The sequence below is a fragment of the Chiloscyllium punctatum genome, chromosome 48 (genome assembly GCF_047496795.1).
Source record: "Chiloscyllium punctatum isolate Juve2018m chromosome 48, sChiPun1.3, whole genome shotgun sequence".
Taxonomy (NCBI): domain Eukaryota; kingdom Metazoa; phylum Chordata; class Chondrichthyes; order Orectolobiformes; family Hemiscylliidae; genus Chiloscyllium; species Chiloscyllium punctatum.
In genome coordinates, this window is record NC_092786.1 from 61439080 (window position 1) to 61466471 (window position 27392).

The 27392-nt window shown below is 40.2% G+C and overlaps 1 protein-coding gene across 8 annotated transcripts in view; it reads right to left on the reverse strand.

The window, feature by feature from the left end:
• The window catches only part of gabpb1 (GA binding protein transcription factor subunit beta 1), an 86674-nt gene that overhangs the window by 23967 nt on the left and 35315 nt on the right, over nt 1-27392 (reverse strand). For 5 of the 8 annotated variants that reach the window (XM_072565428.1, XM_072565424.1, XM_072565426.1 and 2 more), the window contains 6 exons: nt 26262-26456; nt 21075-21219; nt 19411-19512; nt 9033-9140; nt 2292-2474; nt 259-374 (listed from right to left, as the gene is read on the reverse strand). In XM_072565428.1, coding sequence (XP_072421529.1) covers nt 259-374; nt 2292-2474; nt 9033-9140; nt 19411-19512; nt 21075-21219; nt 26262-26456 — 849 coding nt within the window. The remainder of the gene's footprint in view (nt 1-258; nt 375-2291; nt 2475-9032; nt 9141-19410; nt 19513-21074; nt 21220-26261; nt 26457-27392) is intronic. The other 3 variants (XM_072565431.1, XM_072565429.1, XM_072565427.1) reach the window with 2 other exon arrangements.

Consider the following 27392-nt stretch of genomic DNA (forward strand, 5'->3'; position numbering starts at 1 on the left):
GACAGAATTTAACAGAGGAAAACATTACTGGCAGCATGACATGAGTCTTGGTAGTGTAAATGATGATTATAGGATACAATGTATGCAGCACAGTAAATGGATTCCAGCCAATGTGGCACCATGAGATAATGGCAGAAAGAAACTGGCCTTTGGAGTGCTTCAGATTATTAATAAAGGATACAGTTTCTCAGATCTGATGTGATTCAAGATTAGAGTTAAGATTATGCCTCAGTCTGAAAAGGTTGCCTTCTTTCTTACCTCAATTTCTGTGGCCTCTGCATGATTTTCAATTATCTCCACATATTGCCTCTTTATCAATGGTTCCTCAGTAACCACTGTCTCTTCAGCAATGTCAGTTGCTGGAACAGTCAAAACTAGAACACAGAAAAAGGTTACAAAAGAGAGAAAAAATACTCAGAAATAATTCAAGACAGGTCGACGATGGTCGAGTAGTGGATATGGTGTACATGGACTTCAGCAAGGCATTTGATAGGGTTCCCCAAGGTAGGCTCATTCATAAAGTCAGGAAGTATGGGTTACAGGGAGATTTGGCTATCTGGATTCAGAGCTGGCTGGCTGACAGAAGGCAGAGTGTGGTTGTAGAAGGAAAGTATTCTGCCTGAGGGTCAGTGTTGAGTGGGGTCCCTCAGGACTCTGTTCTCAGGCCTCTGCTCTTTATAGTTTTTACTAAATGACTTGGATGAGTAGGTGGGGGGGGGGGGTTAATAAATTTGCAGATGACACAAAGGTTGGAGGTGTCATCGATAGTATAGAGGGCTATTTGCAGGCTGCAGAGCTGGACTGAGAAATGGCAGATGGAGCTCAACCTGGATAAATGTGAAGTGATGCATTTTGGAAGGTCAAACTCGAAAGCTGAATATAGGATTAAAGACAGGATTCTTGGCAGTGTGGAGGAACAGAGGGATCTTGGTGTGCAAGTACATAGATCCCTCAAAGTTGCCACCCAAGTGGATAGGGTTGTTAAGAAAGCATATGGTGTTTTGGCTTTCATTAACAGGGGGATCGAGTTTAAGATCCGCAAGGTTTTGCTGCAGCTCTACAAGTCCTTGGTGAGACCACACTTGGAATATTGTGTCCAGTTCTGGTCACCCTACTATAGGAAAGATACAGAGGCTTTGGAGAGGGTGCTAAGGAGGTTTACCAGGATGCTGCCTGGACTGGAGGGCTTGCCTTATGAAGAAAGGTTGAATAAGCTCGGACTTTTCTCTCTGAAGAGAAGGAAGAAGAGAGGAGACCTGATCGAGGTGTACAAAATAATGAGAGAAATAGATAGAGTCAACAGCCAGAGACTCTTCCCCAGGGCAGGATTGACTGGTACAAGTAGTCATAGTTTGAAAATATTAGAAGGAAGGTATAAAGGAGACGTCAGAGGTAGGTTCTTTACGCAGAGAGTTGTGAATACATGGAATGCGTTGCCAGCTGTTGTGGTGGAAGCAGAGTCATTAGGGATATTTAAGCGACTGCTGGACATGCACATGGAGAGCAGTGAGTTGAGGAGTATGTAGGTTAAGTTATTATATTTTACATTAGGATTAAATCTCGGCACAACATTGTGGGCCAAAGGGCCTGTTCTGTGCTGTACTTTTCTATGTTCTATGTTCTAATGTTCAGAAATATTAGCACTTGACTTCCTTTATTTTAAAATGGTTGCAAGTTAGAGTTCAGCTAAACTGAACTTTAAATACTTTATATACTGAAATGCTTAATGTGCAGAGTGATCTCTAAAAAAATTCTCTGAAACATTCAAGTGCATTTTCTCAGTAATCAGCAAGTGTAGCCATAGAATGAACTGGAAGCTCAAGTTCAGGGTGTAACAGTGCCTGCTCTACCCGTTCAATTATCTGGGAATGCCCAGCTTTGTAATATTTACCTTACATATATAACCAAAGAAAGAATACTGGAAAAACAAACACAATCAACTTTTCCTCACACTAGTATTTTATCCATAGAATCCCTACAGGGGGAGGCCGTTCAGCCTATCAAGTCTGCACCAACTGTCTGAAGAAATTCCCATCCAGATCCACCACAACTTCCAAGGGGTTTTTACCATGACTAACCCCCCTAGCCTCCAAATCCATGAACACTATGAGACAAGTTACCATTTCCAATCCACCTAACCTGGACATCTTCTGACTGTGGAAGAAATCAGAGCACTCTGCAGTAACCCATGCAGACACAGGGTGAACATGCAAACTCTACACAGTCACCCAAGGCTGGAATTGAACCCAGCTCCCTGGTGCTGTGAGGCAGCAATGCGAATAATTACTCACCTTGTTGTCCATCTTGCATTGTGACGATGATTGGTTGATTCAGGCCATCACTGGCTGCCTGTAAGTTGCTCAGTTGAACATCATCAGTAACGATGGTAATCACTTGCTGACCTCCACTGCTGACCACTTGTTGAATTGCACTATCCACTGAGTCTGCTGTCACTACTTCTTCTGTGGCAACTGCTGAAGTAAAGCAAAAATAGTATTCATTTATAATCTCAAATTTTGGAAACTGCTGCTTCCGACCTGGAGATTTCAGGTAACAATAATCAAAACCTAGCAATTCTTTTTATTAACTAACTTTGGAGAAACAGCCAAGTAAAGTTTTCAAGAAGACTGGAAACTGTTACTATTACTTAAATACTGCAGAAACCTGACTTGAATTTGTTTTCCTCAGATTCTGGTATCTGTCAATGTATGGCTTGCAGTAATCCAGCTTTGTCAACTGGAAAATGAGAGGGAGAGAAATCACGTTCTGTTCTTTGTCTCGAGGATTAGCCTTTTTTAAGATAAAGAGAAAGCACGCTGTTGAGAATCTTATGTTTTGTGTGTGTGGAAATAAGGGAAATAGTTTTGATTCCAGACCATGACTTAGATGTTAGTAGCAGTTGCCATTTGCTTTAGAAACAACTTTTATTTAATTTGAGTTTATTAAAGAAACCTGATGGATATTTATTCTGGATATTGGTACAAGAGAAGAAATGACCATTTTGATAACTGAATCAACACATTCACACTAATGGTATAACTGGAAGAGTAGTAAATTGGACTAGTCATAAAAATACTGCAACTGCAAAAGCAGGTCAGAGACTAGGAATACTGTAGAAAGAAACTCACCTCCCGACTCCCCAGAGCCTGTTTATCATTTACAAGGCACATGTCAAGTGGGTTATGAAATAGTCTCCACTTGCCTGGACGGGTGCAGCTCCAAAAACACTCAAAATAACTTGACACTATCCAAAACAAGGCAACCCGCTTGATTGGCGCTACATCCACAAACATTCACTCCCTCCACCACTGATGCTCAGTAGCAGCACTGTGTACTACCCGCAAGATGCACTGCGATAGTTAAAGTTAAAATTAACTAAAGTTTTTTCCAACTGCAACATGACCTGCCAATGTTTGTACAGTCCGTTCTTCTATAACGTGATGGTTGCTGTCTTGTGCAAGCCTGCGTTTAGGAAAATCGCGCTTTAGATGTAATATTACAGCCAACACGCATTTTAAAAGTTCACGCTTTAGAAAAAGCATCCTCAATTTGTCAATGTTGCAGTGAAATCATATTGACGAAACATGCATTATAGCAGAGTGACCTGAACCCGGTCTTGACCAACAAAGGCAAGCATGCCGTTTGCCTTCTTCACCACCTTATCTACTCACGTTGACAATTCCAGGGAACTGTACATCGAGATTCCTTTATATGTTAATGCTTTTAAGGGTTCTACCATTTACTGTGTACTTCCCCCTTGTCATATCTTCCAAAATGCATCACAACCAGATTAACTCAATCTGCTATTTCTCTACCAGAATCTCCAGCCTATCCACATTCTGCTGTATCCTCTGGTAATCCTCATTAGTCACACCACCCCCAATCTTTGATTTGTCTTCAAAGTTCCGAATCACACCACCTACATCTCCTCCAGATTATTTAAATATACTACAAATCACAGGGGTCCTAACACTGACCCCTGCAGCTCACCACTGGTGACAGATCTCCAGTCAGGAAAACACCCTTCTGCTGTTATTTTGTTTTCAATTTCGAAGCTAGTTCTGCATTTATCTGACTTCACACTACAGGTCTCGTGTGACTTCACCTTGTGTAACAGCCTGGGAGAAAGTGAGGACTGCAAGTACAGAAGATCAGAGCAGACAGTGTGTTGCTGGAAAAGTACAGGTCAGGCAGCATCCAAAGAGCAGGAGAATCAATGTTTCGGGCAAAAGCCCTTAATCAGGAATTCCTGATGAAGCAAAATGTTGATTCTCCTGCCTCGCAGATGCTGCCTGACCTGCTGTGCTTTTCCAGTACCACACTCTCGACTTCTGTAACAATCTGCATTACGGACCTTGGCACAAGCCTTGCTAAAATCCATATAGACAACATCTATTGTCCTGCCATCAATCATCTATGTCACTTCCTCAAAAAACTCAATCAAGTTTGAAACACAACCTCCCATGCACAAAGCTGTGCTGCCGATCAAAAGTACTTACCCTGTTCTAGGAAATAACCCCACATACACTATGATCTCATTTTCTAGGCTGCCTTTGCCAATCTGACTTTTCCAATCAACATGTTGATCGAAGACACCAATAAGATCACTGTGGTACATTTCTTGCATGGCACAATTACCTCTATCCTGTTTGTTCTACACTGTAACTACTGCAATAATACCTATAAAGGAGTGTAGAAAAGATGTCTTACCTTTAGTATTTCTTATCTCTACCAGAGTCAGATGTAAAATATAATTGAGAACCAAGAACAATTCATAAAGGTGTTGGTGGCAGGCAGCCAACATAAAACATGAATCTTAAAGTATTCTATATGCAAATCAACAATAAAAAGGATGGTAAAAGGAACAGCAGGGACAATTAGTGATCAAAAAAGTAGACATGGAGATAAGAAGTTGGCTGAGGTATTAAATGAATACTCTGCACCAGTCATTTTAAAAAACAAAAGGAGGTAGATGCTACCCAGGCCATGGTGACAGAAGAGGAAGCTCTATCAACAGAAGAGTTAAAAATTGATAAGAAGGATGTGTTGGACTGGCTGTTCGTACCCAAAGCTGGTAAGGGACTGGGACTGGCTGAGATGCATCCAAGAAAATTGAAGGAATCCACAGTCAAAATTGCAGGGGCGCCAGCAATAACCTTACAGTCTTTCCTAGACCTGACAAAGGTGCCAGAAGACTGCAGATTGAAGACTATACATGCTTGTTTGAAAAAGGTTGTAAGAATAAGGTCATTTATTACACACCAGTTTAATTTTGGTGGTGGGGAAGCTTCTAGAAATAATTATGTGGGACAAAATTGGTAGTTGTGTGAAAAACGTTAAGCTACTTTCAGAAGCTGATTGGAGTCAACTGTTTTCAGGTAAGGGGATGACTGACAAGTGAGAGGCTTTCAAAAGTTAGATAACAAGAGTTTAGAGGCATTATAGAATCAGAGAGATGTACAGCATGGAAACAGACCAGTCGGTCCAACCTGTCCATGCCGACCAGATATCCCAACTCAATGTAGTCCCACCTGCCAGCACCCGGCCCATATCCCTCCAAACCCTTCCTATTCATATACCCATCCAAATGCTCCTCAAAATGTTGCAATTGTACCATCCTCCACCACTTCCTATGGCAGCTCATTCCATACCCGTACCACCCTCTGTATTAAAAGGTTGCCCCTGAGGTCTCTTTTATATCTTTCCCCTCCCACCCTAAACCTATGCCCTCTAGTTCTTGACTCCCCGACACCTGGGAAAAGACTTTGCCTATTTATCCTATCCATGCCCCTCAATTTTGTAAACCTCTATAAGGTCACCCCTCAGCCTCCGATGCCCCAGGGAAAACAGCCCCAGCCTATTCAACCTCTCCCGATAGCTCAAATCCTCCAACCCTAGCAACATCCTTGTAAATCTTTTCTGAACCTTTTCAAGTTTCACAACATCTTTCCGATAGGCAGGAGACTAGAATTGCACGCAATATTCCAACAGTGGCCTAACCAATGTCCTGTACAGCCGCAACATGACCTCCCAACTCCTGTACTCAATACTCTGACCAATAAAGGAAAGCATACCAAACGCCTTCTTCACTGACCTATCTACCTGCGACTCCACAAGAAGGGTAAGGCTGGTAAGAATAGGAACAATGACGGAATACAAATATTAAGGCTCTGGTCAAGAATTTTAAAAAATCATATTAGGTATAGACAACTGAGATCAAGTGAATCTCTTGAAGAGTATAAAGAGTGTAGGGGCATTCTTAAGAGGGAAGTCAGGAAGGCAAAAAGGGGACATGACAAAACCTTAGTAGATAAGGTTAAGGAGACTTGACAAGTACATTAAGAGCAAAAGAGCAATTAGGGAGAGAATAGGGCCCTTAAAGATCAATGAGGTCATCTATATGTAGAACCACAGGAGTTGGGAGAGATATTAAATGAATATTTTGCATTAGTTTTTATTGTGGAGACAGACATGGTGGCTAAGGAACTCAGGGATGCCTTGAAAATAGTCCTCATTACTGAAGAGATGCTGCTGGAGATCTTAAAACACAAAGATAGAAAAATCTCCAGGGCCTGATCAAGTGTATCCCAGGACATTGTGGGAAGTTAGGGAAGAAATTGCAGGGTCCCTAGCAGAGATAGGGGGAGGTGCCAAAGGACTTGAGGGCAGTTAATGTTGTGCCTTATTTAAGAAATACTCTAAGGAGAAGTCTGGGAACTATAGACCAGTGAGTCTGACATCAATAGTGGCTAAGTTGTTGGGGAACATTCTGAGAAGTGCTGGACTTTTTACCTCTTTACTTCTCAAATTATTTTTCCTAAGAACCTGTACTCAAAGCATCTAAGACGGCTCCATAGGTGGCAATTTTCACTATACTCCCATCAATGAATGAGACAATAAAACTAATTCAAGTCAATTGGTGGTATAGTCAACTGTGAGGGTGCTTATCTAAGATTACAAAAGGATCTTGATCAATTGGGCCAGTGGCTGAGGATTAGCGGATGGAGTTTAATTTGGATAAATGTAAGGTATTACATTTTGGTAAACCAATTAAGGGCAGGACTTGAACGGTTAATGGCAGGGTCCTGGGTTGTGTTGTCGAACAGAGACCTCGGTGCTCAGATACAAAGCTTTTTGAAAGTTGCATCACAGGTATTTAGGGTTAAGAATGTATTTAGCATGCTTGCCTTCATTGCTCAGACCTTTGAGTATAGCTGTTGACCGTTGAGGTTGTGTAGGATGTTGGTGAGGGCTCTTAGAGAGTACGGTGTACAGTTCTAGTTGCCCTACTATAGGAATGATATTATTAAATTGGAGAGGGTTAGAAAAGATTTACCAGGATGTTTCTGGGACTGGAGGGTTTGGGTTATAGGAGAGGCTGTGACTTATTTTACTGGAGCATAGAAGGTTGAAGGGTGATCTTATAGATGTTTATAAAATCATCAGGGACATTTATGAGATAAATAGCAAATATCTTTTCCCTAGATATGGGGAGTTCAAAGCTAGGGTGACGTGTTTTTTTGTTAAAAAGGTGAGCGGAGGAAGATTAAAAAGGGACCTGAGGGGCAATGTTTTTCCACACAGAGGGTGGTTCGTATGTCAAATTAACTGCCAGAAGAACTCAGATGCAGGTACTACTAAAACATTTAAAAGACATTTGGACAGGTACATGAATAGAAAATGTTTAGAGGGATATGGACAAAATGCAGGCAAGTGGGACTAGTTACCCTGCAGGTCCTTTCAAAATCTTCCCCCCCTCGCTTTAAACTGATGCCCTCTAGTTTTGGACTTCCCTACCCTGGGGAAATAGACGTTGGCTCCTGACCCTATCCATGCACCCCATCATTTTATAAACCTCAATAAAGTTACCCCTCAGCCTCTGACGCTCTAGGGAAAAAAGGCCCAGCCTATTTGCCTCTCCCTATAGCTCAAACCCTCCAAATCTAGACAACATCCTTTAAGTAGTTTCTGCCCTCTCTCAAGTTTAATAGCATCCTTTGTATAGAAGGCCAACTGGAATTATATGCAGTATTCTGAAAGTGGCCTCACCAATGTCCTGTACAGTCGCAACAGAATAGCCCGACTCATTTACTCAATGTACTGACCAATAAAGGCAAGCATACAAAATGTATTGTTCCAAAAAAGGCACACTTTTTAAAATCATGAATCAATCAACACACCACTTCCCTGTGATGTCAATATTTATTTGTTTTCCCAAATAATAGACCCCTAAAGCTGCAGCTATTAAACTAGAACTCCCCTCCCTTTGCTCAGTTCAATTTGAAGAATATAGCCTTATAAACTATAAATGAGAAAACGACCTTACAAACAATGAACAAAAACAAACCAGAAAGTATCTTTGTCCCTCTGCATCAAATTCACATGATGCTCCAAATTTCCAGAAACAGTGCCTGGCTGTGCCTTACTCAGGTATGCTCTCTCCTGACTGCTCATGAAACTTAGTGATGTTCCCTCCTGACTTTTCTATCTATGCTCCTCAATTTTACACATCTCAATCATGACTCCCCTTTGTCTACCCTGCTCCAGGGAAACATGCCCAGTCTATCCAATCTCTTTCTTTAAACTTTCCAGACCAGCAACATCCTAGCAAATCTCCTCTGTCCCCTGTCCAGTGCAATCTTATAATGTGGATTCCAGAACTGCACACAACTGTTTTGGCCTCAACCATTTTCTGTGGTACAGAATTCCACAGGTTCACCACATTTTGGATGAAACAATTTCTCCTCATCTCAGCATTATCTTTCCTACATTTACCCAATCTAATCCTGTTGGAATTCGATAGGTTTCTAGGAGATGCACACTCAATCTTTTAAGCTCCAGTGAATAGAAGTCTTAATTGATTCTTTATCTCTCTTCATAGATTATTTGAATAAAATAGCAGATAAGCAAGTCTGCTTAAAGAAGAACCCCAGTATCTCTCAGTGGGCTGGAAATAGATGAAGCACAGTTTTTAATCTATAAAGGCCATCCTCACTTATTTCTTAAGTGCAGAGACTGCTCATCATATTTACTCTCAAAGTGAGGTCCATTCACTTCTGAATCAGCAGGCATATAGGTGTCCTCATCATTCGAAAGTCTGGTATTCGCAAACGAAAAGCAAGCCCTTCTGTAACTCCTCACTGTGTAAAAACCAAGGGATGGATTAGATCATTTTCAATATGAGTGTGCGAACTAAACTATATTGTTAAGACTTACATTAGTAAAACTTCCTTTCTTAAACTATTTAGTATTTTTTTCAGGTAAAAAAAAAGATAACAATGCTACAATACAACATTTAATTCTCATACCTACTCAGAAAACTACACTATTGAGACTGTCAAATCTAATCTATGGCATATGTGAAATGAAAATTATGTAACTCTAACGGACGGAAGAGAATGTTACACTAAAATAATTTATTGAATATAGCAAAAAAAAATGCAAAAGAAAAACTAAGAAGTTTTACTTTGTGAAGTCTGAATGGTTTCCTCAGACATAGCCCAGGACATTTAGAATCATAGAGATGTACAGCATGGAAACAGACCCTTCAGTCCAACTTGTCTACACTGACCAGATATCCCAACACACTCTAGTCCCACCTCCAGGACCTGGCCCATAACCCTCAAAACACTTTCTATTCATATATTCCTTGGGGCAGCATGGTGGCTCAGTGGTTAGCACTGCTGCCTCACAGCGCCAGGGACCCAGATTCGATTCCAGCCTCGGGTGACTGTTTGTGTGGAGTTTGTACATTCTCCCTGAATCTACGTGGGTTTCCTCCCACAGTCCAAAGATGTGCAAATCAGGTGAATTGGCCATTCTAAATTGCCCATAGTGTTCATTGCATTAGTCAGAGGGAAATTGGTCTGGTGGGTTACTCTTCAGAGGGTCAGTGTGGACTTGGTGGGCCGAAGGGCCTGTTTCCACGCTGGAGGGAATCTAATCTAATCATATATTCCTGTTTTGTTATTTGAATATATGCAGCAGTGTTAAATTTAGTGAGGAAAGATAATTTATTAAATGTTTGCTATCATGGAATATCTGGTTATTTAGTGATCTATATTACGACAAAGAAATTCATTACCCATTTCTAAATACTATTTACACATATGAAGCATCTTAACATTCCATTGGTTAACAGCATAAATTCAAATGTGCCTTTCAACTATATTAAATCTTTCAAAGAAGGAGATTTAAATGAAGATATAGAGAAGGCTGTCCCTTACGCATGTGACTCATCAACTAAAGGTCAAAGATTTAAAAATCATTGACAAATATTCTAGCTGGGACAGGAGGAGAAACCTTTTAGTGTTGTCTGGATCTAGAATGATTTACCCCAGAAGAAAAGCTGGAGGTGACAGATACAGGATCTGAAAAGGGTGAGGAACCAAGGACAAAGATGTCACACCAGGCGTTGCTACTGACTAAAACAGCGAGCGCAATATGTTAAGTAATCGTCTTTATTGCCAATTTACATCATCATACAATTACATTACATCCCTTACAGTGTGGAAACAAGCGCTTTGGCCCAACAAGTCCACATTGACCCTCCAAAGAGTAACCCACCCAGACCCATTCCTCTGTCCTACATTTACCCCTGACTAAGGCACCCAACACTATGGACAACTTAACATGGCCAATTCAGCTGACTTGCACATCTTTGGACTGTGGGAGGAAACTGGAGCACCTGGAGGAAACCCACACAGACACTTGGAGAACATGCAAACTCCACACAGTCACCCAAGGCTGGAAATGAACCTGGTTCCCTGGCGCTGTGAGGCAGCAGTGCTAACCCTTGAGCCACATATGCAAAGCCCAAAAGCTACATTAAAGCTTAAACTTAGCTACTAAAGTGCAAGGATTTGAATAAATTACACCTAAAAAGATATTTAGCAGATATTATTTTCCTCAAGGGGTACTTTTTTCAAGTTTTAAATTGCAGCCAGGAGACAATATAAAGGTAACCATGTACAAAAAGCTCTTACAAATGCTAAAATGGTTCTACATTGCTGTTCTCAGGGAAACATTTCAAGACATGGACACTGTTCTGCACTGTGACTATTAACATGCAGGAGACCCCACTTACTGTACTTTACCTCTGTAAAACGCAGCACTAATTGCTGGCATTAGTTAATAAAAAGACAGACCCCATTGTACTTTAATGGCTAGCAGCACCACTGCAACAAAGCAGCCCTTACAGTCACCTGAGAACAACTAGGAAAAGGTGAACCTGTGGAATTCTCTGCCACAAGAAGTGGCTGAGACCAAAACATTAAATGTTTTCAAGTAGTAGTTAGATAAAGTCCTAAGGGCTACAGGAATCAAAGTGTATGGAGCAAAAGCAGGAACTGGGTTCTCAGCTGAATGATCAGTCATGATCATATTGAATGGCAGAGCAGGTTTGAAGGGTGAAATAGCCTATACCTGCTCCTATTTTCTATACTTTTTTTTAAGATTACTTACAGTGTGGAAACAGGCCCTTCGGCCCAACAAGTCTACACCGACCCGCCGAAGTGCAACCCACCCAGATCCATTCCCTTACATTTACCCCTTCACCTAACACTACGGGCAATTTAGCATGGCCAATTCACCTAACCTGCACATTTTTGGATTGTGGGAGGAAACTGGAGCACCTGGAGGTAATCCACGCAGACACAGGAAGAACGTGCAAACTCCACTCAGTCAGTCAGTCACCTGAAGTGGGAACTGAACCCGGGTCTCTGGTGCTGTGAGGCAGCAATACTAATGACTCGCCAGCCACACCTACATAAGAATTATCGTATATACTCATGTAAAAGTCAATTCCTTAATTTTGGCCAAAAAATCTTGAATTTTCCATATATCTCGTGTAAAGGTCGACCCTACTATATTGCATTATAAATATCTTACAAAGAAAACTGCATGTTCCTATTAACCCACTTAAACGAAACTGCATTCATTCATTCATACCGGTAACTCTACTCATCACTCTTTGTTTACTATACTAAACTGCATCTCTGTTCATTCATAACTCTACTTACTGCACCTGGTTTACTACAGCACGCTTTGATTGATTCATTCATTCAGACCGGTCCTAAGTCTATCAGTACTTATCACACTTTGTTCACTATGTATTCAAACGTTAATATCGTTAAAATGTCAATTATTTTAATTGCACCATCATATCAGAATAAAAGTGAGACATATTAGCTACATATATCTTTAATTCTTTGACAAATGTGTTAATGTTGCTGAGGTTCATAACGTATGAGAGTAAATGGGAAGGAAACAAAAAGAATTTGGCAGGAAAGTTCAAGGTGTTTACACATTCAGAATTTAATAAATGTTTCATTTTAAGTGTGCCATTATAGCAGGCCATGACAATGTTGAACAGTGTGATTTTGCAGGATTTCAATAATTCTTTGGCATGTTAAATTTTTATACTGGTATTTATAAATAAACTTTTACTATCAGCAATTCATTCTTGTTTCTCTTGCTTTTATCCAGTAATTACTTTTACCATAATTCATTTGTGTTTTTCTTCTTTACCCAGGATTAGTTGTGCTTTCAAATTGACTTCTGCAGAGGAACCTCGATTATCCAGCAAGATCACAAGATCCCGATACTCAGCTAAACAACGTTACCTGGCATTCGATTATCCGGAATTCGATTAACTGAATAATATAGTAGGGTCAACCTTTACACGAGATATATGATGTCCTTCGGATAATCAAGGTTCCTCTGTAATATGGTATTTCAACTGCAGCATGAATTTCTGCCTTCAAAACTAGCAACAGTGTATTATTCTACCCTATAAATTGAACCTTTAAAAAAAGTCTTAAAAAATGTGACTTTTACACTAGTATATACAACTGATAAATATCACAATTAGTCACTATAAAATCAGAAAATACTCAAGCTAATGCTAGACTATAAATAGAACACATTTATTGAATTTTAAAAATTCATTTGTGTGATGTGGTCATTACTGGCTGACCAGCATTTATTACCCGTTCCTAAATGCCCTTGAGAAGGTGGTGGTGAGCTTCCTTCTTGAACTGCTGCAGTCTACCTGCTATAGATTGACCCAACAACAAAGTTCACTATCCCGGAATTCCCTCCCTAATGGCGTGGTGGGTCAAAGAAATGAATGAGGGAAAACCAATTAACACCAAGGTGCAGGAATAAAATTAGCTTGGAAATAAACATTTGAATCAAACACAGAAAAAGACTGATTTTCTTTTATTCCACTTCCCTCTCCTGTTGTCACACCCCAACCTCACCAGCTCAGTTAAACTGCAAGACAAGGAATAGTTTAAGATGATACAAAGGAGTGCTAAAAACTGGTGGGTCTTAGAGTCAAGTGAAAAAAAAACAGCTATACGTTAGAATATTCAACCTAGTCAGGAACAAATTAGTTCGATGCTCTGATCATAATTCTTCAAACATGCTCAAAATGGACAACATCTTGCTGGTTTAGCAAATTTGAAACACAATTCCTCTGTTCAAAAAGGCAGGATGGCATGAACCTGTTCATCTATTAGTAATGACAAGCTTTGACAGCATTGCAAAGCAAACTTCAAGTAGATAAAAAAGGTTTGTTGGAAATAAATCCTTTTGAAAACGCAATAGCACATTGAAAGAAATTCAGTGAATGTGTGCAGGGATTTTCAAAAGTTGCAGTATAGGAAGCTCATTGATAATCTTTTCTTTTTATCAGAGCTCAAATGTGTTTAAGAATTTGTGGTAAATGGATAAACACAGAGGTCTGCATTGGGACTGTTACTCTTCAATACTTACTGATACGGGGCACAAACTCAAAATTGCATACAAAATAAGATAGGGAGTACAATTTTGCTCCACCAGTAAAATGTCTTTGTTGCACTAGCTGCACCAGATACAGGAGAGCATGTATAACGTACTGGAAGCAGATTAGTCATATTTGTAGATTGTGATTCTGTAGGGTTTCTTTCTAAATATGGTCAGGTGCATCAGTGTCAACTTAACAGTCTTGCAATCTTTGATTCCACCTTTTGGAAAAGGTAAGCTGAAAACAAAAAGATAATTCGACTGGGGTAATTTTAAATAAATGGAACTTTAGGATTGGTAAAAATAAATGACAAAAGCAAAGATTCTTTAGGCCTGAATGCAAATTATTTTCTACAGACAAATCTTAACCCAATTGTCTGTCTTAAAAACGAGTTAATCCAGTGGTTTGTTATGGAGTGGTTGAGAGGCCTTACATTGATGTTTTTGGCAGGAGGATATGGAGTGAAGTCAACTAGATTTCACTCTTCTTTTCATTCCAGACTGTGCAACAGACCTGATCATGAGGACAACAACCCATCCAGACCTGTGAAATTGATCAGTGTACACATGCATTGTCTCAACTTTGCAATAATTGCAAACATCTCCCTACAAAATTTTAAGTGGAAAGAGTTCCAGCATACACTAAATAAATGATCCGACATTAGAAAAAGCTTAATTGATTTTATCAATGGACTCGGTAACCTGGTACTACTGATCTGTGTCAAAATTTTCAGTTCTAATTTCAGTGGTGATCTGGACTACAGATAGCAAAGCACAATGAAGAATAATAAAATTTAATAATGGTGGTTATTCCTAGATTCCTTCTGAAATCATTAGCCAAAACTCACTATGGTTTAATAAAACAGTGAATTAGCACATTTTTAATGACAGCAATTATGAATTCAATAAACGCCACGTGAAAATGAAGCCAAACTGAGCTAATGCTTTCACAGAGTTCTACTTTTCCAGCAATTCAGCATTACACATTGTTGGACACATTTTTTGGCAGATTTTTATGAAGTGAGCAGGGGATTTCCAATAGAAATAGCAGTTGCAGAGACCAAGTTTGCTGCATCTCCTACTCACATGGAAAGTCATGCCATTTTGTGGTAGGTTTCAACTTGTAATACAATTGCATCTCAAACATACTCATTACATGGACAGTTTGTAATAATACTCAATCCCAACGTTAAGCCAACAGTCTACAGGAATCATGTGGCACCCAGTTCTTTTGTATTTAAGGATGGAGTGTACCAGTTGGCTTTGTGTAGAGGCAGATGTCAGCAGTTTTCCTTGTTGAACTCCATAACACAAGGGAAAGGAGGAGGATGACAGCCACGTACAGGGGCTGGAGACCAGCAGGGCGAGTCAGTGTTGGACTAGTGAACTGGGAGTTTGGGATTGGGGTGACAGGTGGGGAGCTTAGAGGAGTGGGTGAGGGAAGAGATTTGCACCCTGGGTGTTGTCAGTCAGGTTGTGGGACTATTTAGTCAAGGTAAGAAAATGTGGATCCATCTAAGATACTAATAGGCAGAAAGATTATTCAGTCATTTGTTGTGCAGGTAGAGTCTTGTCTGGAGGTTGGGATACCCTAGAGTTTAGATACCGAAACTCTAACAAGGGTGCAGTGAGGGTAGAAGAGGACTAGAAGTGTTGACAGTGATGGAAACAGATTCAAAGTGGACTGATGGCTTTTCCAATTGAAAAATGGCAGGGGTCAGGATAATGGACAGAGATTGGAGGATTATAAAAAGGAAATTGTTGCCAAGTGATGTTGAAAGGTTCAAGGGTGATAAGGACAAGTGTGATAACAAGAGAAGGATCCGGCTGGTTCCCACACAAACCCAGCAACAACCACGTCCTCCATGTCTCCAAAACTGGGAGAAGTGTGAACCAATCAGTATTACTGAAGCTGACAGGGAGGAGTGTGCAGTGAGTTAGCAGACTGAGCCTATGTTTCTGAAACAGAAGACCAGGGACAGCAGCTTCATAAAAAACAGGAGACAGAGAGCAGAATCAAAAACAAAAACAAAGTGCTGGAGAAACTCAGTCAGTAGCTTCACAAACACAGTGTTGGCATACAGGTCAATAGCTTCATAAAGAGAAGAATGAGCCTGCATGAGAAGGGCAGAAGATTAAAACCAAAAGGCAGAGAGACCGAGCTACCTGTTTTTTTCCCTGCAAGAGCTAAAGTGTAACATCACAAAAAAGTATGATTATTTATGGGTATTTCTTCTATGTCCCACAGTTTGACAACTGGTTTAAAACAGCAGACATTATTACAGCTGAAGAGTGGAGTTAGGAAATTCATGTACAAAATATTTAACATCCAAACTGATTCATTTTTTAAAAAAAAACACAATGGAATGGCTGTGTAGTTGATGTATAACAGCTGGAATACATAGGAACTGGTGGACACCACAGTGATAGTATCTGTTGTAGATGCAGGCTGCTTGAGAAACTTCAGCTCAGACTGGAGTTGGAATCTGAGCTGAGGATATTGTGACGAAGGTGTAGAGGAAACTGGAAACTTTAAAGTAGTCAGAGTTATGAATCCTCTGGAGAATGCAGTGAAAACACAGCTGCAGAATTGGGGTGTGAGAGAGGGGAAGAGCAATTGTGAATACGGAAAGTTACAATAAGGGGTTTTAAATTACCCAGAAATAGAGTTGAGTAATGCAAAAGGTAGAGAGAACCTAGAACGTCTTGATGGTGCTCAGGAATTTGCAAAGGCTCTGTCATCATTTTTTCCAGTCACCCTTAAACTCAAACTCAGGTGTTAGAATGCCTGTTATCTTGTCACCTTTATTTTTTTCTTTTACTTTGGAGAGTGAACATGAGAACTGTGAACTGAAGATGATCTTTGTTTTTTTTTAAAAAACACAAACTGCCAATCACAGATCGAAGTTCTGAGGAAGGGTCACTTGACCCTTCTTAATTCTGATTTTGCTCCACAAATGCTGCTAAACCTGCTGAGCTTTTACAACAATTTCTATTTTTGTTTCTGATTTACAGCATCCGCAGTTATTTCGGTTATAGGAAGGTGGATTTGATTCAGCTTTCTGTCTCAATTTCATAATAGCATAAACTTCTAGAAACAGAGTAGTATTAATAGTTATTTGGACAGTGTGGGTTAATTAAGGATTCCCAGAATAATTTTGAGGAAAAGTCATGTCTAACTAATTTGCTGGCATTTTTTGAAGTTCTAACAGAGAGGGCTAATGAGGCAATGCAATTGATGTTAAAAGACGGATGATAAGTGGAGTTAGAGATTAAAAAACTTTCAGCAATTTACAAGGGTCTTATTTTAAATCAGTATGTTACCATATACATCCAGTTTTGACCTTTGCCTTCTGGTCCTTCTCCAGTACAGAAGCCAAACCCTCACTGGGGAAAAACTTAATTGTTTTTATTTTTAAAATCACCCATCACCAAATTACCCAAACATCCATTAACAAATAACAAACACTTCAGACCAAAAAGGATAAATTCAACTTTCAAAAAAACAAAAATCTGAAGTAATCTGTTCAAAGATGTCATGACACACCTCTGGAGCAGGTGGGACTTGAACCTAGGCCTCCTGGCTGAAAAACAAAAAAAGGAGTTCTGAAGCAGGGTCACCAGACCTGAAACATTAACTGATTTTTCTTCACAGGTGCTGCCAGACCTGCTGAGCTTTTTCAGCAACTTCTGTTTTTGCTCCTGGCTGAAAAGGTCACTTTTATTTTATTCTTTTACTTTGGAGTGAACATGAGAACTGTGAACTGATGACCTTTGTTTTTACTGAGCCACAAGAGTCCTCAAGAACCCAATTTTACTTTTTTTTTTTAAAAAGCAAGAGTGAACTTTCTACATTTATCCAATATTAGATATCGGCATGGTAGATTTTTAAATCAACATGACTAGACATGCCATGACATGCCTGAAGCAGATGATACATGATGAGACCTTCTGGCCCAGGGTAAGGGATACTACCACTATCAAAAGGGCATTAATACCTCTGCAGTAACAGGAAGCAAATTCTATATACAGACACTGGGCTAAAATCAAAAATGATGAGAAATATGGTAGGCAGGGTTTGAATCTGCAAAAGACGACCCCAGTGGATTTCAAATCCATCGCCTTAACCAGTTCATCATGGTTGTGTAGATTTCAGAAGAGCCTGAAGTTCTGAAGAGAAGCTATATAGGACTCAAAACATGGACTCCTCTCTCCATACACAGTGCCAGATCTGCCGAGACATGGGTGCATGTGTGCACAAGACAAGAACAGAACAGAACCGTATATAAATCTCAGTATTCTAGGCTTTCTTAAATGGGAGACTAGAGTACAATGCAAGGAGATTATGCTGAACTTGCATAATGATAAGGTAGACCAAAGGTGGAGTACTATACACAATTCCGGGTGCTACACTTCAGAGATTGGAGAAAGAATAAAAAATAAGGTTTACAAGAATGGCTCCAGAGAGGAGAAACTTCAGTTTTGAGAACAGATTGGAGAACTGGGACTGCTATCCTTGCAGAAGAGAAAATTTGATTGAAGTTTTATAAATCATGATGAGTCTGCACAGAATACACAGTGAGATACTGTTCCCACTTTGAAAAAGGAGAACAAGATGGCATAGATGGAAACTAATTAGTAACAGAAGCAAATGTGATGTGAGGAGTTTCTTGTTTTTTTGATTAGAGTAGATTCCCTACAGTGTGGAAACAGACCCTACGGCCCAACAAGTCCACACCGACCCTCCGAAGAGTAACCCACCCAGACCCATTTCCTTCTGACTAATGCACCTGACACTGTGGGCAATTTAGCATGGCCAATTCACCTAGCCTGTACATCTTTGGACTGTGGGAGGAAACCAGAGGAAACCCATGCAGACATTTTCTTACAACAAATAATTAACAGTCTGGAATGCTCTTCCTGGAGATGCGGTGAAGGCAGCTTCCATTGAATCATTCAAGGTGGTACTATATAATTATTTGAAAAACAAATGTGGAGATTTACGAGGAAAATGGAGGAGATTGGCATCAAATTATAATGCTCAGAGAATCTAGCATATATGATGGAATACATAGCCTCCTTCTGAATGTAATAATTCTGAGACTCTGGATTTAATTCTTTGCAGCTAAGAATGTGGACCTAGATTTCTATCCACTTAGTTGGATGTCACTGGAACCACTGCTGCCACCAATGGTCAACTAAGTGAACTGCAAGGATCAATGCCCAGCCTTGTCATCAAGAACGCCACTACACCATGGCATAGGACATTTTAAAAATACCACCAATGTTCATTCTTGTTGAACATAAAGATGTAAATGTGTTGGAAAACTTACTGTCTCACAGTGCATTCAAATGTTTTAATTAGTAGTGTTTTGAAGCAAAACAATCAGTGGCAAGTTTAAAGTTGCAGGAAATGCGTAGCATAATGGACAACAGTGGTGCATCACCATGTGACTGAATGATTCTCCAAAGATAAGCTTAAAAGCTCAGCAGTAAGTTACAAGTGAGATACGTAACACTGCGGATGCTACTCACTGCGCAAGGACTTCCATTTTGAATACAATTTATAGTTTAGTCTGCCCCGAATGATTCAGCAAACTAAATAGCAGCTATTTTCCTAACCTGGTCCATCAGTTGTATGAGTCAGTGGTGCTGATGCCTCTGCCAAAGCAGCTAACGTAGCCAATACTGATGTAGAGGAGTTGCCAAATTGTACTGGAGACTCTAAAATTAAAATATATACAGATAATCCTTGGATAAAAAAGGTTACTGAAAATTTATGCTTATACACATATCATTTAAAAATGTTTTCAAATACAAAGCATAACAACAGAAATCCTTGGAATGAATTTGAATTATATCCAAAGTTAAAATTAAAATAATCATGAACAACCTCAAGTTAATTAGCTTGACAAGTTACATTTATGCATTTGGGTGGATTATTTTAACAGATCAGAATCAAATAAGAAAATGATTTAACATTTTCTATTCCTTACCTATGGTAAAGCTGAGCTAAAGGGAAAAAATGGCATACTCCAATTTCAGGTATCCAGTTGTTCTAGTCTAACACAGGGAAGCTAGTTACGAAGTAAAGCTCCCTCTTCACTGCCAAGCACAGGCAATATAATTATATAGTTTAAAATCAGTCACATTAAGCACAACAATGAGGTTGGTGGGTGAGAGGAAATCACCGATACCTCAGTGAAATGATTCCTGACAAAGCACGTGAGCTCAGAACAAATGTCAAGCAGGGCATAGTCAGGAAATTCAGGACACAGGAGTCTTGATCTCACTGCAAGGTCCCTACTTACCAATGATGTAACTGGGCTCAGATTTTGACTTTGCCTGGGATTTGCCTGTTAAACTGACGTGCATCTTGAACAGAGAGAGAAATTCCCAAACCAATTATACCTTACCACCCATCCCATTCTTGCTGGGGACTGACAATACTGAGGTATACTGTTTCTTTACATTCAACCATCCTTCAGTTGAAGGCTGTTAAACATGTTTTGCTTAGAGCATTTTTAAAATCATGATACTTACTATCGAGAATAAGATGCAACCTCAAAAAGGTGCAGTAAATATTGGGTAATTAAAAGTAGTGATATTTTCCTGGCATGGCTCTGATGGCAGATTTCTATCTTAGAGTCAGAGGGCTGTAGCCACAAGGGCCAATGTGACGTGAACATTGAGCCTTCAGTGCAATATCAGCGACATCATTTTTTAGATAAGTTTGGTTTCATTCACCTAGATAGGTGATCCTATAACACAATCTGAAAGGAGTAGGTATTTTTGTTTGCTGGCTTGGCCAATTTTTCACACTAAACCAGCATCATTAAACAGATTTTTTTAAGCAATCATTATCTTGCTCTGATGGGCACAAATTCACTGCCACATTACCTGCAACAATGCCTGCTCAAAATAAATACTCCATTGGCTTGAATACAACTGGAATATCATCACGTAACAAGGCATCACATAAATGCAGTTTATCAATAACAGGAGCATTTGTCATCAATGAGGTACAATGAAAAATGATTTACTAGCTTCATTGGAAAATTCAGTAATGACTACCTGTATCCTGTGACAAAAACATGTATATCCCAGACATCAATGCCTGAAATTATTCTAAACCTCAGTAAAGTTTACTCACCAGCACAATCTACCAATTACTTCAGTCTAGCAATAAAATCATTCACCTTCAGTCAAAAAAAAATCAGGAAAACAGGAAGTAGTGGGCTTCACAGCAATGAAAAGCTAAAATAGATGTAAAGTGACCAACACACCTGATGCCTTTGTCGTTCCAGTGGAAACTAATCCAGTTAGATTGACCACTCCTCCAGGCCCAATAATGAATTGCGGTGCAGCACCATGAACCATAATCGTATCAGAGTTGTCCAAGTTTGTGTTATTCTGGTTCTGCATTGCCCTCTAGTGCAACAAGAGAGAAAGTTATTGAACAAAAGAAAAACTGTACACTTCAAGTAGTTTATCTTAATTAGACAAATTGTTCTGCCACTTGCATTTCTGCTAGGTTGAGAAATAAATTGATCGTTACAAAATTTACGGCATCACTGACCTCTGCTTAACTGAAGGAGCAGACAATTATGTTGATGACCCTAGCTCCCTGGCCAAGATGACCATTTACAGGCAGTCAAGAGAATGGTCTGCATTTCTTCCATAGTTACATCCACTCCTGGTGTCCCTGGACAGGAAGTACATTCTGTCCATTGTTAGGCTTGATACCTTCTGTAAATAGGTAGGTCCCAGAGGATTGGAGTGCATCATCAGTCCAGGAATTACATTTTAGATTAAGTAAGCTTTCAAATGGGACAGTGGATTCGCAATGGGTTTGTAAAGTGGTAATAACCAGCATCCCAGAAAATTCACAAAAAGCAAGCTGGTCTCTGGTGACAGGAATACTTGAGGAATTTAGCTTGGTCAATCCACTTAACCTACACATCTTTGGACTGTGGGAGGAAATGGAAGCACATGAAGGAAACCCACGAAGACACAAGAGAAATATGCAAACTCCACACATACACAGTCACCCAAGGCTGGAATCAAACCCAGGTTCCTGGCGCAGTGAGGCGGCAGTGCTAACCACTGAGTCATTATGCAGCCCCATCAGTGAATTCATTTCAAAAATAACGTTCAGACATCATTGAAGAAAGGAAAAGTACTGTGCAGCCAACCTTCTTGTTTAGTGATTTCAGACTGGTGACTTTAGCTTCCGTGACTATTATTAATTGCCCCCCTTCACTCAATATTTGTGCTTTGCTTGTTTACCAACTGGGGAGTTGGGGAGGGATCTTTAGCAAGCCATAGGCAAGGCCCCAGAAGACTGGAGAACAGCCAGCGTTACCTTTTGTTTCAGGGCAATAGGGATAATCCAGGATATTATAGGCCAGTAAGCTTATTATGGGCTGGTAAGCACTACATCAAACGGTAGGGAAATTATTGGAGAAGCTTCTTACTCGCATTCATAAAAAGTATGGATTTATTACAGATAGTCAAGCAGGCTTTGTGCAGGGGAGGTCTTGTCTCTCAAATTTGACTGAGATTTTTGAGGAAGTGACAAAGAAGATTGATGAGGGGAGGGCAGTGGAGGTTGTCTACGTGGACTTTACTAAAACATTTGACAAGGTCCCTCACGGTAGACTGGAGCAGAAGATTAAGTCACACAGGATCGATAGTGAGTCTGTAAGTTGGATACAAAATTGGCTTGGTTTAGGAAGACAGAGGTTAGTTGCGGAGGGTTATTTTTCTGATCGGAGTTCTGTAACCAGTGGTGTTCCACAAGGATCAGTGCTAGAATCTTTACTGTTTGTAATATATATGCATTAATGATTTGGATGAAGATCTAGATGATCTGTTTAGTAAGTTTGCAATAACATGAAAATTGATGAGGTTGCAGATAGTGAGGAAGGTTGTCAAAGGATACAGCAGAATATTGATAAATTGGAAAGTTGGGCAGATAAAAGGCATAGGAAGTTTAATTTGAACAAGTGAAGGTTTGATCAAAAATAAGAAGGAAGCATATGTCAGGTACAGACTGCAGAGATTGAGTGAATCCCTAGAAGTATAATGGCAGTAGGAGTATACTTAAGAGGGAAAACAGGAGGGCAAAAAGGGAACATGAGATAGCTTTGGCAAATGGGGTTAAGGAGAATCCATAAGGGATTCTACAAATACATTAAGGACAAAAGAGGAAGAGAATAGGCCCCCTTAAAGATCAGCAAGGATGCTGACAAGTGGAACCTCACGAGATGGAGGAGATACTCTGAGTGTTTTTCAGTGTTTACTGTGGAGAATGATATGAAAGATATAGAATATGGGGAAATAAAAAATGTCTACTTATAGAGGTGGTGGTGCTGGACATCTTAAAATGCATAAAGAGTGGATATATCCCCAGGATCGGATCAGGTGTACCCTAGAATTCGGTGGGAAGCTAAGAAAGTGGCTGCTGGGCCCTGTGCCAAGATATTTGTATCACCGATAGCCACAGGTGAGGTGCCAGAAGACTGGAGGTTGGCTAATGTGGTGCCACTATTTAAGAAAGGTGATAAGGAAAAGCCAGGGAATTATAGACTGGTGAGCCTGACACTGATGGTAGGCAAATTGTTGGAGGGCATCCTGAGGAACAGGATTTGGAAAGACAAGGACCAATTAGGAATAGTCAACATGGCTTTTTGCATGAGAAGGAAGTAACAAACAGGATTGATCAGGGCAGAGTTGTGGACATGATTTATATGGACTTCAGTAAGGCGTTCAACAAGGTTCCTCATTGTAGACTGGTTAGCAATGTTAGATCACATGGAATACAGGAAGAACTAGCCATTTGGATACAGAACTGACCAGAATGTTGAAGACAGAGGGTGGAGGTGGACGGTTGCTTTACAGACTGAAGGCATGTGCGATGTGCCAAGGATTAGCGCTGGGTCCGCTGCTTTTCATCATTTAAGAACATGAACATAGAAGGTATAGTTAGTAAGTTTGCAGATGACACCAAAATTTGTGGTGTAATAGACAGTGAAGGTTACCTCAGAGTACAATAGGATCTTGATCAGATGAGCCAATGGGCTGAGGAGTGGCAGATGGAGTTTAACTTAGATAAATACAAGATGCTGCATTTTGGGAAAGCAAAACTCAACAGGACTATACACTTAATGGTAAGGTGCTAGGGAGTGTTGCTGAACAAAGAGACCTTGGAGTGCAGGTTCATAGCTCCTTGAAAATAGAGTCGCAGGTAGTGAGGATGATATTTGGTATGCTTTCCTTTATTGGTCAGAACATTAAATATAGGAGTTAGGAGGTCATGTTGCGGCTGTACAGGATATTGGTTAGGCCACTTTTGGAATACTGCTCTAGGATTCTTGTTTCCCTGCTATAGGAAGGATTTTGTGAAGCTTGAAAGGTTTCAGAAAAAAATTTACAAGGATGTTGCCAGTGTTGGAAAGTTTGTGCTATAGAGAAATGTTGAATAGGCTGGGGCTATTTTCCCTGGAGAGTCGGAGACTGAGGGGTGACGTTATAGAAGTTTGTAAAATCATGAGGGGTATGGATAGGGTCAGTAGCCAAAGTCTTTTCCCTGGATAGGCAAGTCCAAAACTAGAAGGCAGAGGTTTAAGGTGCAAGGAGGTGGGCAGGTGGATTTACAAGGGCCCTAAGGGGAAACTTTTTTAAGCAGAGGATGGTGAGTGTATGGAATGAGCTGCCAGAGAAAGTGGTGGAGGCTGGTACAATTACAACATTTGAAAGGCATCTAGATGGGTACATGAATAAGAAGGGTTTAAGAGGGATAAAAGGGCCAAATGCTGGCAAACAAGACTAAAATAGTTTAGGATTTCTGTTCGGCATGGACGAGTTGGACTAAAAGGTCTGTTTCCATGCTGTACATCTAAGTGAGAGGTGATGCATTTTGGGAGGTCAAATGCAACAGGAAAAAGTGTACGAATCGTAGAATCCCTATAGTGTGGAAGTAGGGCCTTCGGCCCAGCAAGTCCACACCGACCCTCTGAAGAGTATCCCACCCAGAACCATTCCCCGATTACTCTATATTGACCCTGACTAACGCACCTAATCTACACATCACTGAACACCATGGGCAATTTAGCATGGCTAATTCACCTAACCTGTATATCTTTGAATTGTGGGAGGAAACTGGAGCACCCAGAGAAAACCCATGTAAACACAGGGGGAATGTGCAAACTCCAGAGTCAGAAATTGAATCAGGATCCCTGGCACTGCGTGGCAGCAGTACTAACCACTGAGCCACCATGTTGCCCCAAACGTTACAAAAAGAGCTCAGGACTTCATAGTCAGCTCGTTGCCAAAAGAGCATAGAAGGAGGAGCTCTTGTGTTATAGTGGCAGTGTCCTTACCTAGAGGCCAGAAAGCCCCAGTATAAATCTCAAAATGGTAGAATTCCTAATGATATACAGAGCAACCTTGAGGTGCAAGTTCATAGCTCATTGAAAGTGGCAACACAAGGGGAGAAGATAGTAAAAATATCAACAGCAAACTTGCTTTCATTGGTCAAGGTACTGAGTATAAAAATTGGCAAGTCATGTTGCAGGTGTATAAAACTTTACTTGGACTACATTTGGAATTGTGCGCACATTTCTGGATGCCACACTATTGGGAGGATGTGGAGTTTTTGAAGTGGGTGAGGAAGAGGTTTACCAGGATGTTGCCTGGATTGAAGCATATTTGCCTGGAGTGGGTGGACAAACTTTAATTTATTTTGCTAGAGCATCAGAGGCAGAGGGGTGACCTGTCGGGTATGTATAAAAACTTATGAGACATGAATAAGGTGGATAGTTGGTGTCTTTTTCCCAGGGTGGAAATATCAAATACTAGGGGATATAGATTTAAGGTGAGGGGGGGGGGGGTAAAGTTTAAAAGGAGATGTACAAGGCAAGTTTTTTTTCAAAAGCAGAAGGTGGGAGGAGCCTGGAACATGCTGGCAGAGGAAGTGGGAGAAACAGATATGGTAGCTATATTAAAGAGGCATTTAGACATTCACAAGAACAGACAGGGAATATGGAATTTGTTTAGAATAGAATCATGTTCAGCGTGGAACTGGTGGGCCAAAGGGACTGTTTCCATGCTGTACCATTCTATGTTAAGAAAAACTTTTGAGTTGAAGTATCGTAGGAGTGAAATTTCACAGAAATTCTCCGTTAAAAGATAGTATTGGGAAATAAGTTAAAACCTTTGTTTTGTGTCAAGATCTTCTAATCTAATATATAGCTTTTTTGTTTTTCTTTTCTCTTCTGTGTAATAAATTTAATGTTTTCTTGTTCAAGAACATCTGTAGCCTCACATGAATATATTTCAGTGTCTAACAGCACTTAATCCAAGTGCCCAAATTAAACAACCAAACAAGCAAGGTTTCCCTCAGGGATCTGATTTGGTTCGTATTACAATCAGCCAGGAGCACAGTGATGTTACTTCTATTAATTAATTACCTGAAGCAGTAAAATCAATTCTTCATCCTCATTATCCACTGCAATATCAAAGGCCGTCTTGCAGAATTTACTTGGTGTGTGAACATCAGCTCCATATTTTATCAAGAGCTCAACCACATCTTGGTGACTATGCTCCACTGCCCAGTGAAGGGCAGTCATCTTAAGCATATCCTTTGCATTTATGTCAGCTCCATTCTGTTAAGAAAGAGGAGAATAGATGTCAGGATAAACTACCTCAGTGGGGAAAAAAAAGACATCCATTGTCCTTTTGTTTGTATAATTATCTAAATGAAATGGAATGTGGATGGTAAAAGTATCTGTTGCACCAATCCTAGAACCTCTGAACTTACTTTTTCTTTGTTAGTTCACAATAATTCTTTTATTTGCTGCACTTTTCTACAAGATGCAAATCAGTAAGTACAAAAGGCAATGTACAAACAACATGTAGCTGATATAATGCAAAGTGTCACAATAAGTGTTCCATGTCCATCTAAAAATGGGTAAAGTAAAAGTAAACAAGAAAAATAAATGGATGCTGGAGTGCACTGACAACCACACATGAATCAATGCTCTCTGGAATGTCCAATTTACTGACTGTTGTATGTATATTTGTAAATATTGTGGAATATTTTCATGACAAGAATCTGTGTAAATGGGAAGGGATATTGTGTATTTGATATCACAGAGTCTGCTCTAGTGACATAATTGGCCAGTTTGAGCTGACAAACAGCTCTCTCTAACCTTACTGCCTAAAGAGGGAACATTTCCATAGCAAATCTCTTGCTGTTTAATGCTTTGGCATCGTAAAAGATAACTACAAAGACATGAGAGATCAGCTGGCTACAGTTGTTTGAGAGAGGTACCTAGCAGGGGAGAAAGTAAGGAGTAATAGGAGCAGTTTCTGGGGGTAATTCAGGAGACCCTCAGAAATTCACCGAGGAAGACGACAAAAAAAACCTTAGTAAATGGAGAATGCTACAACTTTCTCCCCAGCTCCCCAGTCCTCCTCCATTTATCTCTCCACCCTGGAGGCTTCCTGCCTCTATTCCTGATGAAGGGCTTTTGCCAGAAACATCGATTTTCCTGCACCTTGGATGCTGCCTGACCTGCTGTGCTTTTCCAGCACCAGTC